Here is an 18,608-nt window from a genome sequence, read left to right on the forward strand (position 1 = left end):
TTGGGGGTTTATTCGAAAATGGCTGTAATAATCTATGATTTTATGATTTCTTAACTGTAACCTTATTTCAAAAATGTAATTAGTTTTCAAACCTTATTTTGGGATCCCAAATGTTTAATAATAGAAGTTTTAATGAAACGACGCATTTTCAAAGATTACAGCCTTAACTTTTAATTAGTCACACTTTTGTTTCAAAACCTCGGTTAGCGAGTTCATTGCACACTGTTTTGTCTTAAAAACTCACTTAGTAACGGCTCTAAGGAAGTAGGGCGTTACATTCACCAACTTAACTTTGAATAATCTTTCTCAATCTTTATTTATTCTCTGTCAATCTATGTTTTGTGTAGATTCTAAATATTGAGGTGGTGTTATCTCACTCTCCCCCAACAACATGTCGTATGTCTATTGTCTTGGTTTTGGCTTTAAGCCTTGTGGCGTCATATCACTTCTCCACTGCCAATGATGCCCAAAATCACCCTTAAGCACCTCCAAATGATTCCAAACTTTTATGGTAAGCTTAGATACCTCATTGTACCACTTTAGACCCATAAAAAGTTAATTATTAATGCCTATAACAAATACTTATAATTTCACTTTACCTGAAGTGAAAATCATTAAGTGCTTTACACCACCTTGTCTAAGACTACTTAACTATTATATTTAACCAATCTAACCACTCATATCTTCTACCACTACTTTTGACAGAATTACTTGAATATGGCATTGTGCTTCCTTGCCAAGAAAAATGGATCCACTAACCAATGATTTATGAGGCAAGAACAATGAAAAACAAGAAAGAGATACACTTAGGGTTCAAAATTGATATTGGCTGCAATAAGGGAATATAATCAATTGTTACCCTGTGTTTTATCGAAATACAGACTTGGTATCATATGTTTTCATGTAGGCAGAGTGTCCCCTAGATTGTTCAGTGGAGCTACTTGTTACCTTTCATAAAAGGTAACTTATTACCTTACTGTTGTTTAAAAGTGTAGCTTTAAACGATTGAAGTTTTCAAGCCTCTTTGAGTCTTCATTTGGTACCTGTAATTTAAAATTGCACATAATTGGTACACTGGACTCAAATTTCAACAATAAATTTTGATCAATTTGACCAAAATGTAATCAATTTTATGCAATTAAGTAATTAAATATTAAATTTGAAACTTATATAATTGATGACAGTTTGGTCATATTGATAAAATTTAAGTTTAGGGTACCAAATATGTACGATTTCAAATTACAGGGTACAGTGTGAGTATTATTGAAAACATAGGGTATCGAATATGTATTTCGATAAAACACAGGGTATCAAATGAGTATTTACCCCTGTAATAATAAGTGAAGAATTTGTTTTCATATTTTAATGATTAATTAGGTTCAGGGCATTAATTTTTCAACAAACCCTCCCACATTATGCCACCTCAGCCTCAAAAATATCAAATGATCATTTCGTTGAGAAAAATAAGATGAACCCACAACTCAGTAATGGCAACAATTTGGGGTGAATTTTTAACAACATAAAAAATTTGGGGGGGTGGGGGGGAGTGGTAATAGTTTGTGAGGCAAAAATCCTATTTTTCAATATTTATATATATAATCTTTGCGATTCTCTAGAAAGTTTTACTCATGATTATTTAATGAGTAATCATTGGTTTTTACATTTTAAATTATAAAAAAATGTCACTCCTTACTTTTTGAAAATAAAATCATTTGTAAAAAAAAAATAGCTTTGGATCCATTGTGCGGCATGAGATCCAACACGAGCAAAAACCTTTAACTCATTTGCCACATTCAACACCCCAAGCAAGCTTTTGGAAACTAAAAAGACTTCTAAAAGCCACCTAAAATTGTGGTGCCTCCCAAGCAGTGTACTGATTCTCAATGGTTCATCCATGGTAAGGAAGATCAAGCACCCTCATGAAATTTTGGAGGCCCCGAACATAATCAATGTAAGTAAGTTGTGCATATGTTTTTCCAAAATGGATATGTTTGTTGTATTTGTATGGAACAACCAGTCCTAGCAATTCAATCAAGAGTCCTCCTAGTGCAAGCATGGGCAAAGGCTTTAGGGGGCAAATATTGTACCCAAATCCTATGTAGAGTAACCAAGTGTTGGGAATAGTGCCCTTAAAGCAACTTTAGTTGACAAATGTTTTAAATGAAATAAACAATTGAATTGAAATATTATATATATAGACTATGTCTGATATTATATGATCATATTAAGTGAATATCAGAAAATTCCAAAGTTTATCTATGTAGTCTTAATCTCATATTGGTATGGGAGGATTGAGATTAAGATAATAAACTTAAAACTGTTTGTAGTAAAATAAAGTTATGGAATCTTTAGATTAATTACTGCTAGTACGGTCCACTAGTATTATGAATACATGTGACCTAGATCCGAGTTACTAGTGTAGTAGGACACTTTAGTGGATGTACTTTGCATGCTGAGTGTATGTAGAACTGGACCAGATGTGATTTGTTAATACTTGTTTAAACACTGGTTCATAGTGTTAATCAAACACATTAAATGATGATCATATACACGATGATCTTAATCCTGAGGTTGCTATGAACTCCTATATATGTCATCTGATCAATTGATTCATGCGTTGAGGTTTGTCAGAATGATCAGGCTAAGAACAATTATTTTGGGGACTCAATAATGTATATGGCTAGGAATGTAGTTTAACATATATGGAATCTATACCTTCTTATAGATTGAATAATGGTTCATGTTTACCCAAAAATGGTTATTGATGATGTGGCAAATATTTCTCACACGTGGATTGACATGTGGTGTAATTAAAGGGCAAGGTGCAGTTTGACTATCGACCAGAAGCACACATCATCGTCAGTGTTAATTTTTGATACGACCAGGCTGATCGTGAAATCTGATTTATTTCCTTCTTAAGTTGTAATCTAATATTAACTACATTTGAATATTTCTTCATAACTATCCTTGATACGCGATTATTAAGGAAAGATAGGACACGTTAGCATGTGTAACCCTCCTTGAGCCTATAAATATGCATGAAATAGCTCAAGGAAAGGACTTTTGGATTCATTAGCTTTTTTGCTTGATATTGATAAAGAAAGAGCTATAGTGATTGTTCATCATACTATTGTAATCCTTCCAAGGTCGGTGAAACTCAAGGAACCCTAGTTCTTTGATCACGACTTTGAAGTTCAATAATAACAATACACTAAGTGGACGTAGGTCGTTACCAATCATTGGGGACGAACCACTATAATTCCTTAGTGTTTTTTCCCTTTCCATTAGATTATCTTTTCAAGTGTCGTTCCATATTTTTTCGTATATTTAACTCCGTGTCGTTGGCCAATTCAAGGGTCAACATTCTGGTGCTTTCATTGAGAGCTTGTGAAAGAATCTAATGATGAAAACATCCAAGAGGGCCAGATAGGCCGCTGGCGCTGCATCATCCCAGCCTCCTCCCCCAAATGTTGCTGAGGACAAACCACATTTGGAGTTTGATGAGGAAGAGTTAGATTCTGAAACAGTGAAGGCAACGCTGGGGGTGTTGCAGGATGAGTTGGCCAATCTGAGGGCCAATCAAGGGAATGCTGCAGAGATAATGGCGTCGCAGCAAAGAGAAATAGAACGCCAGCGATAGGAGCTGAGCGAGCGGTAGGTTGAGATGGATCGTCGACAGAGGGATGACATGGACGCCCTTGAAACAGCTATCCAGCTGGCTAGGAATCAGGCTGCGCCAGCCTCCCAGGGAGATCAGCCACCAAATGGGTCGCCTCAAAGGGGTCCCAATCCTAGACCTCCGCTCTAGCTGGCAAGCCCTCAAAGGCCGGAGCAGCCGCTTGTGGCTCATGATGATGTCCCACCTAGGGATCCTAAGCAGCAACCTCCATCTCAGGTTGGTCGAGGCAATCCCCAGCACCCGAGGTAGAATAGGGCCGGGCAACCGCCCCGCAGCCCTAGACGTCCAGGGGATGAAGAGCTGAATCTACCGAGCAGGGGGCAGCGTCCTTCTGCTAACAGGAGGAAATCTGAGACAGGCTCTGCGGTCAGGGGCCCCCCACGACATAACAATGCCAGGGGACCCACCAACCAGCACAGGCCTCCCCCTGATGCTCGGGAAATGCCAACCCGAGGAGGCAACAAAGTAAATAGGCAGTCACACCATAGTCAGTCACAATTCAGAGATGGCCACGACTACAATGAAGCTGATTCCGGCAAAAAAAATGTTGGTCGAAGAAACGAAGAAAGAGGTTGAAGCAGGAGCCCCCCACCTAGAGAGGACCGACCAGCGGGCCATAACACTGGGGGCCAGCCAAGACAGCAGAACGTCTTTAGTCGGCTGGGAGCCAGTGAGCATAGATGAAGAGACAATGATCTGAGGGACGTACTTAACGACCGCCGTGAAAGGCACGATGAGTACGTTCCCCCGGCACCAGCAGCCCCAGCAATCCCAGAAGCTGTTCAGGCTCAGATCGATGCCCTGAACCAGGCAGTGCAGCAGCTGGTCAAGGGGCGAACATCCCACATTGAGTGCGATCGAAGGAGAGGCACCCCCTTCGTACAGAGGATTGCTATGGCTGAAACCCCTAGTAAATTCAAGATGCCAACATTGCCAAATTTGGACTGGTATGGAGACCCGGTATCTCATGTTAATAAGTTTGAGATACAAATGGATATACAAAAGGTGTTAGAAGATGCTCGCTGCCGCATCTTTCCTGCAACATTGTTTGACACCACCCAGGAGTGGTTCTTTAAGTTCCCTCCTGCTAGTAAAGTATCATGGGAAATGTTTGTAAAGGAGTTTTACGGACAGTTCTATGCGGGTCGCGTGCACCCCACTGAGGCCAACCAGCTGGTCGAGATACGCTAGAAAGAGGGAGAGCCCTTGAAGGAGTATGTTCAGTGCTTCATGTGAGCTGCAGCTGGAGCCAAGATTGTGGGCGATGAAGGTAAGATGATGGCCCTAACTGCTTGGGTTAGATGCCATTCACCCCTCTAGAGAAGCCTCAGAAAGAATAGGGTAAGGAGCTCCCAAGAGTTCTTAGATCGAGCTGATCGGCACATCAAGCTCGAAGACACGATTGCCAACGAAGGGAAATCGCCAACAAAAGACAAGGGGCCTAAGGAAGAACCTGCCAAAGCCGCCAATGGGTCAGAAAAACCCAATGGCAACGGAAAAGGCAACGGGAATCGCAATGGTAGAAATGGTGGAAAGCGGGCGAACAATGAACCCTCGACCTCCGAGAGTAAGCGCCCCAAAGGCAATCGGTATGAACCAAGATTCACCAACTACACTGCCCTTGTCGAAAGTCGAACTAAGGTCTACCAGGAGACCAGCTCAAGTGTGCCTTACAAACGACCCGCATCTATGAGGAAAGATATCTCCAAGAGAGATACAACAAAGTTCTATCGTTTTCACACCGACTACGGGCACCACCAACAAGTGTAACCAGCTAAAGGACAAGATTGAGTTCCTGATAAGGCAGGGACATTTAAGAAGATATGTGCGAGCCACAGGAGGTTCTCAGTGAGAAGCTCATGGTGGCAACGAGCAGGCGCCTGCACGCCAATGCACACCACCTTTACAACCGGCTCTTGTGGTAGGCACTCTACTCACCATCTGTGGAGGCCCGCATCTTGTAGGAGATAGTGGGAAGGCAAGGTAAAGATACACTCGAACCCTATGCCACGACCAGGACATCGAGATGATGAGTATCGAGGATCGAGCACCAGAAAAGGCTCAAACAGAGGAGGAACTGATAACCTTCTCTGACGACGACACCCAGCACGTGCGATTCCCACAGTCCGATCTACTGGTCGTGGACGTGTAGATTGCAAACATGATGGTGAAGAGGGTGTTGGTCGATACAGGAAGTTCTGTCAATATCCTATGCAAGTCTTCGCTGGAAAGAATGAAGTTGTCCGTGAAGGACCTGGAGCCATGCAGCCAAACCATTTACGGTTTCACCGGAGAAGGGCTCTACCCAACAGGGTCAATTAGACTCCCAATTATAGCAGGCATCGCACCTGCTAATAGGACATTACTTACTACTTTTATAGTAGTTGATTGTCCTTCGGCATACAACGCTGTAATTGGGAGACCAATTTTGGCCGACCTATGAGTCGTCACCTCGATATGGCACCTCGCCATGAAATTCCCAACGGGTGCAGGGATAGGTTGTGTATTGGGAAACCAGAGGGAAGCGAGGGAGTGCTACAATGCCTCGATCACCAAGGCGAAGAAGGGTGTATCGAGAGATGCTACCGGAAAGGAGTTGCAAATGGCGACTGATGTTCCGGCCCACTCGGGTGATAATGTCACCAAATAAGGCGTTGCCCAAAGTGAGGATAGGGACTTAGATCCTCACTTTGGGGATTTTGAAGAAGAATTAGGACCCATCGAGGACCTTGAAGAGGTCCAACTCGATGAAGAAAACCCGACAAGAGTTGTGAAAGTCGGTAAAAACTTAGAGATAACAACAAAACAAGCACTGGTGGAGTTTTTAAGGAGGAACCAGGAGATCTTTGCCTAGTCGCACAAAGACATGGTCGGGATAGATCCTGCAGTCATCAGCCATGTCCTAAACATCGACAAGAGTTTTCCACCAATGCAACAAAAAAGAAGGCTACTCGACAAAGATAGATCAAGGGCCTTAAAAGAAGAAGTCGAGAAGTTGAAGGAGAATGGGTTCATTAGGGTGGCGTTTTATCCATCGTGGGTCTCAAATCTCATACTAGTGCCCAAGACGAATGGCAAGTGGCGTGCGTTTATGGATTTTACAGACTTAAATAAAGCCTGCCCCAAAGATCATCCAGCTGGTCGATGCCACTGCAGGACACGAGATCCTCTCATTTATGGATGCGTACTCCGGGTATAATCAAATTAGTATGCATCCCCCTGATGAAGATCACACTAGCTTTCGGACTGATACAGGGCTCTACTGTTACAAAGTGATGCCCTTCGGTTTGAAAAATGCTGGTGCAACTTACCAGCGACTCGTCAACCACATGTTTAAGGAGCTGTTTGGCACAAACATGGAGGTCTACGTCGACGACATGCTGGTCAAGTCGAAGAAAGCAGAAGGGCATGTAAAGGATTTGCAGGAGTGCTTCAGCGTCTTGAACAAATATCAAATGAAGCTAAATCCCCTTAAATTCTCTTTCGGAGTAGGATCAGGAAAGTTCTTGGGATTTATAGTTAACTCGAGAGGAATTTAAGCCAGTCCCGAGAAAATTAAAGCCATGATTGACATGAAATCACCAGCAAAGATTAAGGATGTTCAAAGCTTAACTGGAAGAATTTCCGCTCTTAGTAGATTCATTTCAAAGTCAACAGATAAGTGCGTCCCATTTTTTAATCTACTTAGAGGCAATAAAAATTTTGAATGGACGGAAGAGTGCGAACAGGAATTTCAAGCACTAAAAACAGATATGGCGCAACCGCCCATCCTGTCAAAGCTGGTCGATAAAGAAACTTTGTTCATCTACCTGGCAATTACGGAATACGTTGCTAGTGCCGTTTTAGTAAGGGGGGAAGAAGGCGTGCAGAAGGTTGTTTACTATGTAAGCAAAAGGCTGATTGGAGAAGAACAGCGATACCCGCCCATCGAGAAGCTAACCTATTTCCTAGTTCTGGCCTCCAGGAAGCTGCGGCCTTACTTTCAAGCTCATCCAATTACGGTCTAGACCGACCAGCCTCTTCGACAAGTCCTGCAAAAACCAGGGGTTGCAGGTAGATTGTTAAAATGGGCAGTCAAACTTAGGCAGTTCGATATATCTTACTTGCCGTGAGCAGTGATAAAAGGAAAAGCCCCGGCGGACTTCATTGCAGAATTCACTGAACTTACGAATGGTGAGCAGATTGAAGAGCCTAACGAGTATAAATATCAAAGCCAAGCCCCCACATGGAAATTATTTACAGATGGTTTTTCTAACGAGTGCCACGCTGGGGCAGGAGTGATATTGATAATGCCGGAGGGGCATCGATTTCACTGCGCAATCAAATTTGATTTCACTACTTCTAACAATGAGGCTGAGTATGAAGCACTACTCGCTGGATTGCGGTTAGCCAGGGACATGAATATAAAAGTGCTTGACATCTATAGTGATTCTCAGCTGGTGGCGAATCAAGTCTTGGGAGAATACCAGGCGCGAGGTTTAAAGATGGTTGCCTATTTAAACAAAAGAAAGGATCTATTGGCTCAGTTCGACAAATACAGTCTCCAGCAAGTACCTCGCGATCAGAATTCCAATGCAGACGCTTTGGCCAAATTAGGAAGTGCGAAGGATGTTTGTAACGACCCCAATTTCACTGTTAGGCTTAAGGGCTTGGAGAAGGGTGCCTGGAGGGCATAATGGGAATTTGTGTGCGATTTTTATGAGTTTAATGCATGATTATGACTTATTGCACGTTATATGACTATTTGATTATTTGAGATGCATGACTATGTGAGTTAGTATGCATGTAGACCTGATTGTCTTAGAATGGGCATGATTATAATCTGGCCATGATAGGGCATAGCTGTGATAATTGTACTATGTCAATGGTGCCATGTGAGGTGGTGTTTTTATCAGGATGCACGCATCGAGACGGTCCTAGTGAGCCATTTAGTCCGAAAGTCACAACGGGATGTTGTACCCGGCTCGGGAGGAGCCTAGGGGTACTTCGGGAATCTTATAAGTGAGTTGAGAATGAGTGGTTAGTTATTGGTAATTGGGTAACCAGGGTAACCAATTGTAACTGCTGTGAGTAACAAGTTTTAGATAGAAAATGGTAGAAATGAAATAAAAGTGAAAGGACTTAGGTGCCCTTGAAGGTTTAGTTAGGAAGGGTTATGAAGAAGGGGTAAAATGGTCTTTTGGCTAGGGTAATAGACATTTTGCAGCTGGGATTTAGGGGGATACGGTTTGGTCATTTGGGTTCACTTGTGGCTTTGATAAAATTAGAAGAGAAGGAAAAGAAGAGGAGAGAAAGGCTAGGGCAAGAAGAAGAGGTGTAGAAGGGGCTGAAGTGGGAAGCTTAGGAGGAGATCAAGGAACTTTTAGGGTGGATTCTACTCTTGAGGTAAGGATCTTATGCTTATTTAAGTTTGTTTTCTGTGTTGATTGAGGAATTTAATGCTTGAGTTAAGATTTTCATGGGTTTTGGTTTGAGTTGCTGAATTTGAGATCAAAGGTGTGGGTCTTGGGTGTGTTGATGTTTTGATCTTGATTCTAGTGTCTATAGGTTGTTAGATTGTTCATATGAAGTTTGGAATTGAGTTTTGTGGTTGAGATATGTGTTTGGGATGGTTTAAGGTGAGGTTTAGAGAGTAAAATGGTGGGTTTTTCTGGGTTCGAAGGGTCGGGCCGCGACATGGTTCTTGGTGAGCCGCGGCCCTTCGAAGAAGTTGTATGCTGATGGAGAAGGGCGGGCCGCGGCATGGCCCAAGCAATGCCGCGGCCCTTACCTGTTTTTGGGCCTTTGGGGGTTCTGTTTGGGGGCCATGCCGCGGCATGGGTGGCCTATGCCGCGGCGCTTAAGGGATTTTGGGATTTTAGGATTTTAGGCTTGGGAATTTAACCTAGGGTGCTCGGGGTTGAGTCTTTTACCATGTTTGGTGAATTTCAACGTTCCGAGTACTAGAACTTGGCCTGGAAGCTCATTTAAGGTTGTTAAAAGTGTCTTTTGTGTGTTGTGACTAGGATTTCGGGGAGGCTCGTGCTAGTGGACCGTGCTCGTGACCTTAGTGCATCGGAAAGCAAGGGATACAGGTAAGAAAGCCGTAACACCCAAGATTAGGGCATGGCCCCACTGTGTGATTGCAGGGCATGGCCCCAAATTGTATTATGTGCAAATGTTTAACCTTAAATGAATCATGATGTGTGTGAATGATTATTTCGAATGTACTATATGTGTGATTATGATGAAATGAACGGCAAGGGCCGAGTGCGTCGTAGGCCGGGTACGGCCGTGGGGCCGAAAGTAACACACAGCACATGGGATGCTTATATTCAGGGTGGGACCCAAGGGATACATGAGTTATCCTCACGGTGAGAACCGAAACCCCAGGCTTTGGTAAGGCCTCTGGGGCGGCATGGCCGTACTTGTTTATTATGATGGTTTTCCTTTTATCAGTGAGTTATGCCAGCTTTATGATTTGCATATGTTATGTACTATTTGGGTTTTCTTGCTGGGCTTTGGCTCACGGGTGCTCCGTGTGGCAGGTAAAAGCAAGGAGTCAGTCAACCGGCCATGAGTATGGAGAGCGTGGGGGCGGCGCGTACATGTTCGGCCTGCCCGACTGCTTTGGTTGGGGGCATTTTGTATATGGCTGTATTAGATCATTCTTTTGATAACTGATCAAGTGTAAATCTATTTTTGAGTTGTAAATATTTTGTAAACCTTATTTTGGGATCCCTGATGTTTATACTTAACATTTTCAATGAAGTTAAACATTTTAAAAGAGTACAGCCTCAAATTCTAATTTATCCACACTTTTGGTTTTAGAAACCACTTAGAGTCATTGAAATGCACGATTTCTATTTTAAACTCACTAAGTAACGGCTCTAAGGTAGTAGGGCGTTACAATGTTGATACTCTGAATATAGTGCCGGTTGAGCGGCTAACAATGCCAAGCATCCAAGCAGAAGAGACCACTATGGTGATCCAGATGACAAATGCATGGATGACACCATATATAGAGTATCTAACGCAAGGCACATTACCAACGGACAGAAACAAAGCCAGGACCCTTCAGCGGCAAGCTGCTAGGTATATCCTATTCGATGGAATCTTGTACCAAAGGGGATACTCAATGCCACTCCTCAGATGTATTACAAAGGAGAAAGCCAAAGAATTGATGAAAGAGGTGCACGAAGGTTTTTGTGGAGACCACGCTGGGGGGCAGAGTTTGTCAAAAAAGATCCTAAGGCAAGGATATTTCTGGCCAACGATGAATGAAGACTCGATGGAATTCCTACGGAAGTGCGACAAATGTCAGAGATTCTCCAAAATCCCACGAGCAGCCCCTAATGAGCTTAAGCAGATGCAAAGCCCATGGCCGTTTGCAGTTTGGGGTATCGACCTAATCGGATCTTTGCCCACGGGAAAAGGCGGTGTCAAATATGTTGTGGTTGCCGTGGACTACTTCACCAAATGGGCCAAAGCTGAACCGCTTGCAACCATAACAACCAAGAAAGTGCTGGATTTCGTGATCAAAAACATCATTTGTCACTATGGATTGCCAAGGAACATCGTCTCGGATAACGGCACCCAGTTTGACAATGATTTATTCACGGACTTCTGCGAGCGGCATGGTATTATTAAGAGCTTCTCTTCAGTCGCTCATCCCCAAGCAAATGGACAAGTTGAAGCAGTCAACAAAACGCTGAAGGATACACTGAAGAAAAGACTAGAAGAAGCTAAGGGGGCGTGGCCAAAACAATTGCCTCAAGTACTTTGGTCGTACAGAACTTCCCACCGAATAGCAACAGGTCATACTCCATTCTCTTTGGCTTATGGATATGAAGTTATGTTGCCTATTGAGTTAGATCCGCCTTCGCATCGCAGAATAATGTACGATCAAGGTTCGAACAGCCAGCTATTGATGGAATCCCTGGACTCGATCGATGAGAAACGTGAACAATCCCAACTCCGAGTAGCTACGTACCAGCAAAAAGTCGCTCGGTATTTCAACTCTAAAGTGCGAGAAAGAAAGTTTAGCGTTGGAGATCTTGTACTCCGAAGAGTTTTTCTAAACACTCGCGACCAAGCTGCTGGAGTACTCAGACGTAATTGGGAAGGGCCATACATGATTGAAGAAGTCCTTTACCAAGGCACCTATAAACTTGCTTGCTTAAACGGAGATCTCGTTCCTCGCTATTGGAATGGAGAACACCTGCGCAAGTATTACCAATAAACAATTCTTCTTAAAGAATTGGCTTGTATTAATTTTACTTTTTACAAGTTTTGAAAAAGAGTTGGTCATTTTATGTGACCGATCGGTTATAAGTGTAAGATCTTATTGATCACTCGTACAGACATGTTTTGTCCATTTATTACGAGAAATATAAGGGACTGTGCGTAGCCAGTCATTTCTTGCCAATTATTGTATTTATTACAAGTATTTGCTCATTACGTGTGTTGTTTTGTTGTATTACAATTTCAATTATTTTGCTCCGAGCAGTATTGTTCAAACAGGTTTTGGTCAAGGCAAGTGACCAAGGACCTAAAGCTCCTCGATCACTTGGGGGGCATATAAGGTACAAGTAAGAAAAGCATATCATCAAAAGGTATGTAAACACATGAGCAAAATAAGTGAAAGCATGCTAGGATACTTAGAGTATTTTTCAAAATTTTGTATTTTGTTAAATCAAACCAAAGTGCTATGCTAAGCTCAGTCATGTGAACAGATGTTATAATAAAATGAAAATGCATTATAATATCAAAAACGGATTACTTTACACCACAAGCAGTGTTGCTCGGATGTAATTGTTTGATTAAAAGGAAAATAGTTGCTCGCGCAGCAATAAAAAATTAATGTCTTTACATCACGACCAGTAGGTCGTGAAATTAAAAGATTAAAAGAGAAAAAGGAAAAAGACTAAGGGGTTGGAGGGTCTTGAGGAGCGTCCTGGTCGACAGCTACGCCAACCTCATTGTCTACACCATCTATCCCTGTTGCTAGAGAGATCTCCGGGGAAGCAAGTACTTTAGCCCTCTCTTCTTTCTCCACCCAAATGGCACACTAAGACAATAGAGTCCGCCTTAGGCGTTTTGACAGATAGTTGAAGTTAGCCTCCCAGTTGTGCTTCCAAAACTCGTAGAAACAAAGATGAGTGGCTTCCTTGTACTTCTCCAAGTTCTTGGCTTCAAGTTCCTCAAGATCCTTCACGCGCTTTTCCAACTCCTCCGTCTCCTGCCGGCTCGTAATCAAATCAAGCTCGAGTTGTACGGATTGTTGGTAGTTAAGTTTGGTGCTTTCCCTGAATTTTTCCTTGTCTTCATTGGATTTCTTCAGACCGTCCCGAACCTCCAGCAGCTCCTCGGTCAGAGTGGCTTTTTGCTCGAGCAGTTCCTCTTTCTGCTTAGACAGCTCTGTACTCTTCTCAAGCAACTCGTCGTTCTGTTTAGTTAGCTCATTGTTCTTCTCGAGCAACTCAGCATTTTTCTCTTCGAGCGCTTTCTTAGCCTCAGTAAGCCTGGTGTCGAAATTTTTGGCCCGGGACACCATCGCCCCCGCACGGTGCCAGCCAGCGGTCATGGTCAGTAATCCCTGTAATCAGATAAAAAAGGGTAAGGCGATGGCAGAGAATCAAAAATAAATTATTCAGCATCAGGAGGTAACTTACGCTAACTATCTCGTTTAGCCCTCGGTTGAGTATTTGGTCAGGCTCCATGGAAATGATTTCAGTAATTGCCTCTTTACTGCGTTTATGTTTGGAGAGCTTGTATATCTTCTCCCTGGCTAAGCTGCCCACGATGCTGGACAGGGAACCTTCAGGTTGAGTACTCTGTGTTTGGCTGGTAGAGACCTGAGGAGTAGGCTGCTGGTCAATGGGTGTTGAAGGAGTGGAATGTTGGTCGACCAGAGGAGTTGAGGCCAACTGCTCGAGTGGCGATGGAGGTGGTGTGTTCTCCTTCGAAGGGACAGTGGCTAAAGGGTCCTCGGTTCGGGCCTTCTTTGAGGTAGTTTTACTGCTCTCCCCTCAAGACCTCTTGCTGTCCTTCTTCTTGCCAGAAGATCCAGCGGCAGCCTTGTAATGCTCGAACACGTCTTCAGATGACATATATACACAAAGGGAAACAATACGAGCAATGAGACAAGATATTTATACGGGGCTAAAAATGAAAGTGAAGATATTATAAGTAAAGTACCCGCGCTACAACTACTGGTCGCTACATTACTTACTGAACTACTTACTGCCTGGAAGATATCTGAACTTAAGATTGGATTATACTTAAAGTAGTCATCCCCATCAAATAAGTGACAGGGAATTGGCAAACTATCTAAGAGCGAAAGATCAGTACCGTTCTCATCTGAAGATTCGTCGATGGGAGCGGGGGGTTCAGTGGCCATATTTTTTCCTTTTCCCTTTGGGGCAGGGGGAGCAGCAGCCCGCGGAGTGCTGGAAGGTTCCCTGATTGTTGCTCCAGTGGCCCTCCTCGGAAGAGGTTGTTCCACATCTGGGTGCTACTCGGGAACTTCTCCGCCAGTAGCACTCCCCACTGTTGACTCCCTCACATCCTGATGAGGGGCCAAAAGGCCGACCAGCCTAAGGTTAACCTCTGTGACCAAATGCTTGACGCTTTTCTCCACGTCAGTCATACTGGCCAAGAGGGCTGATCTTAACTCCATGTCTGGAGTGGGGTCTGGTCGCAACCATGGGCCTGAAAGGCACTAAAAATCTAAGAAAATGTAGAGAAAAAATTAAAGAAAGATTAACGACCAGTGGTACAAAGGCATTACCTCCTTGAGTGAAGGCTAGGTTGTTCGCAACCATGTCTGTCATGAGGAAATACTCCTGGTAGTACCTCCCCACGTTCAATATGTGGGTGGTGTCGATCAGGAAGGTGCGCCCTGTTTCTTGATGACAAAAATGAAAGAACCCCGTACCTTCTTGGTTGGGGTTAGACTTGAGGTCGAATAAGTAATTAACCTCATGGGGTGTTGGTACAGGCCATTTTTTGTGGCTATAAAGGATATAGAGTGCTACAATCATTCTATACCCATTTGGAGTTATTTGAAAAGGGGCGACCCCGAAATAGTTGGCCACCCCTTGTAAGAATGGATGAAGAGGCAGGGTAGCCCCTACCTCAATATGGTATCTCGACCAGGCGCTGAAAGCACCTCCGGGCATATTTTCCCGTTGGTCTTGATTGGGTCGAACTAATGTCAACCCCAGGAGTCCATATTTTCTAATGTAGTTGGCGATCATCCTGATCGTCACCCGGCTTTCAGGTACAACATACCATTCAACATCTGGTTGAACGACATTTCGGGGCTGGGCATGAGTTTGGATATTGGGGTCAGGAGTATTTTCTGCTCGACCACTAGTCGAGGGAATTTTAGCCTGAGGAGCAAGCTGATTTGAAGGATTGGAAGTTTTCTTTTTCTGGGTTGTAGTTTTTGCTCGGGCCATGTTTTGGATGAGGATAGATGAAGTGTTTGAAGTGGCGCGAGAAAAGGGAATGTCAGGTATTAGCGATGATGGTTGCTCCTCGTCCTCAAGCAGCTAAGCTAGTAAGTCGCCGTCGATGGGTCTTTCTCCTCCCCACGGATCTTGCATGAAAGTTGCGAATAGGGAAAGGGGGAGATTAGACGTAAAGCTTAAAAGCTTGTGTTGAAAGTTGGAATAACGTCGCTCGCATATACGACCAGCAGCATTCTAACAGAAACACTAAGTTCTATACGAGTAGTTTGAAAAATAGATTGAAAAGCGGAAGTAAAAAGTTTTTTAGGAAAAAGCTTTTTCGACTCCGAAAAACCCAGTTTTTTACCTAGCTTAAAAATATAATGTTTACTTCGATTTTACGCCCTAAATCTACAATCTCGACTACCAAATTGGCTCCTAACTCCTACGGAACAATATTTCACTACCCTATCAATCATTTGTCAACATGCAAACAATCCCCATACATTTTTCAGCCAAGAACACGAAAGGGTTCAGAGATGAAAGCAAGCATAAGGCAGTTTCCTATGGTAACTCAAAAGACAAGAAAGTTCGTGAAACTTACTCAGATAAAGATTGAAGTCCAAAGACGAAAGCTTTTGAACGTCCGAGCGTAGATGCTTGAAAATTTCTGGGCTCTGGAGCACGAGTTCTTCAATGTTCTTCAGGAAGGAAAAAGTATGTAAAAAGTCAAAAGTGATTCTGAAGGGTCATTTATACTAGCCGAGGAGCGGTTACCAAGGTAATCATAAAGGGTAATTTTTCAAGGAATGGGGAAGCGTGATAGCCATCGGACACATTCTTGGGAAACCAAAAAGTCCTGATTAGACATGATTGGTCACCTTTTTCGAGAGAGCATGGGCGGTTCTGACAGATTTCATGGGGTATTCGAAGAGTCGGTTTCCTAAGTTTACTTATTGCTGGTTGCAATAAATAAACTTGGGGGGCAAATGTTTACACAAAAATGGTTATTGATGACGTGGCAAATATTTCTCACATATGGATTGACACGTGGTGTAATTAAAGGGCAAGGTGCTGTTCGACTATCGACCAGAAGCACACATCATCGTTAGTGTTAATTTTTTATACGACCAGGCTGATCGTGAAATCTGATTTATTTCCTTCTTAAGTTGTAATCTAATATTAACTGCATTTGAATATTTCTTCATAATTATCCTTGATACGCTATTATTAAGGAAAGATAGGACATGTTAGCATGTGTAACCTTCCATGAGCGTATAAATATGCAAGAAATAGCTCAAGGAAAGGACTTTTGGATTCATTAGCTTTTTTGCTTAATATTGAGAGAGAAAGAGCTATAGTGATTGTTCATCATACTATTGTAATCCTTCCAAGGTTGGTGAAACTCAAGGAACCCTAGTTCTTTGATCACGACTTTGAAGTTCAATAATAACAATACACTAAGTGGACATAGGTTGTTACCAATCATTAGGGCCGAACCACTATAATTCCTTGGTGTTTTTTCCCTTTCCATTAGATTATCTTTTCAAGTGTCATTCCATATTTTGTCGTATATTTGACTCCGTGTCGTTGGCCAATTTGAGGGTCAACAGTTCCCTATTGGGTTGGCTTTTGGAACTGAAAAGGATATGAGCGATCACGTCGCAAACTTGTTGTGAAAGAACCTTTACTAGTAAAGTCAATGGTACTCTAGGAACAAGATATAGCTAAAAGGGTCAAACGAAAATTTTATTCCCTTTTAATTATGAACCATTATTAGAGGATTAACGTTGTATGTAATGATTATATCAATGGGCACTTTATTCTTTAATAAAGTACTCAGTAAATATATGTCTATAATTATCAAGAGTTCAATCTCATATTTATCGTGGAGTAATCATGAGATTAATAAATATGATTATTTAATCAAAGAACTTTGATTAATAATGTAATATTTATTGGGGCTTAATATTATAGGTCCATAGGTCTCCAGGGTGGCTCTATCAACATCATATCAAGGTAAGAGTTGATACAATGGTATTACTGTAATTTGGGAATTTAAGAAGCATTTTATTCTTCGGGTCAAGTATACAATTATATGATAATTGAGGTTGAATGATTAATTTATAATTAATTATTAATTTTTGAAAATATATTTATTAATTTAAGGTGTATTTGCGACATAAATACCCAATGTTTCACACTTGTTACAGTTAAATACCTAATCTCTTTTTACGGCAAAAATACTCAATGTTCAATATATGTTAAAGATAAATACCTAATCTTTTTTCTTTGCGGCAAAAATATCTAAAGTTGCTTAAACATTGCTTCTTTAAGTACCCCATCTGTTAGAGTTGTTAAACATATTGACTAAGCAGACATTCGTCACTCTGCAATCAGTCCATTTCATAATATTTAAAAAAAAACATATTAAATTAGAAAAATTATTTAAAAATAAATTTTAAATTAATTCAAATTTATAAAATACATATTTTGATAACAAAATTACCCAAATTACGGCGTGATACATATCTGATGAGTCAACATTTAACAGCTCCAACAGAGGAACTACTGATAAAAGTAATGTTTTAGCAACTTTGGGTATTTTTTCCGCAAAGAAAAAAAATTAGGTATTTATCTTTAACATATAAAGAACATTGGGTAATTTTGCTGTAAAAATAAAAGATTCAGTATTTAACTGTAACAAGTATAGAATATTGGGTATTTATGCTGCAAATACCCCTTACTTTAAATATATAAAATTTTGAAATTCACATATACATAAATAAATTAATTAATTTTTGAAATTAAAATGGTAGTTGTAGACATTAATATCATATTTAATAAATAAAAATAAAAATTATATATGTTAATTTAGAATTTAATGATTAATATATCAACCAATCAAAATTAGAGCATGATGTTAGGGATTGAAATGAATTTATAGAGACATGCATTTAATATAATTAATTGCCATGATCTTAACTATACACGTTTTTTTTATGAGAAACGATTAATAGCTCAACCAATAAAAATTAAAACATGATGTTAAGGAATTGGAATATATTTATGGAGATATGCATTTAATGGAATTAGTTGGCATGATCTTAATTATATATGTTTTTTATGTGAAATGATTAATAACTCAATCAATCAGAATTAAATAATGATGTTAGGGTATTTGAATGGATTTATGAATACATATATTTAATTAAATTAGTTGGCATTTTTAAAATTAATTGCACACATTTTTTAAGATAAATTTTATTAATATATATATATATTTACACAAACTAACTCAACCAAATTTTTTTTATTAAAAAGCTTAAATATATTTCGAAATTTGTTTGAAATTTAAATTAAAGATTGGTAATTTAATATCAATGCATAGTAACTCAATGCTTGAAACCCTAATTATGTAAATTAATTGAACTTTCCCAATTCTCAAAACTATATTTAATTTTTTTTTTAAATAATTATTCTTTGTAGCTGAA

General features: G+C 41.1%; 1 protein-coding gene across 1 annotated transcript; it reads right to left on the reverse strand.

The window, feature by feature from the left end:
* Positions 1-12,664: 12,664 nt before the first annotated feature.
* LOC133799869 (peroxisomal and mitochondrial division factor 1-like) lies at positions 12,665-13,214 on the reverse strand. Its single transcript, XM_062237858.1, has 2 exons — positions 12,835-13,214; positions 12,665-12,728 (listed from the first exon to the last, which is right to left on the reverse strand). The coding sequence occupies exons 1-2, from the start codon at positions 13,212-13,214 to the stop codon at positions 12,665-12,667; spliced, it is 444 nt and encodes a 147-aa protein (XP_062093842.1).
* Positions 13,215-18,608: the final 5,394 nt, after the last annotated feature.

This window comes from Humulus lupulus, chromosome 9, assembly GCF_963169125.1.
Source record: "Humulus lupulus chromosome 9, drHumLupu1.1, whole genome shotgun sequence".
Classification (NCBI taxonomy): domain Eukaryota; kingdom Viridiplantae; phylum Streptophyta; class Magnoliopsida; order Rosales; family Cannabaceae; genus Humulus; species Humulus lupulus.

Coding starts and splice junctions, on each gene's coding strand:
- LOC133799869 (XM_062237858.1), bottom strand. CDS start 13,214: ATGGTGTCCCGGGCCAAAAATTTCGACACCAGGCTTACTGAGGCTAAG. Junction 12,729..12,834: donor GAAGCCAAGAACTTGGAGAA/GTACAAGGAAGC, acceptor CTATTGTCTTAG/TGTGCCATTTGGGTGGAGAA.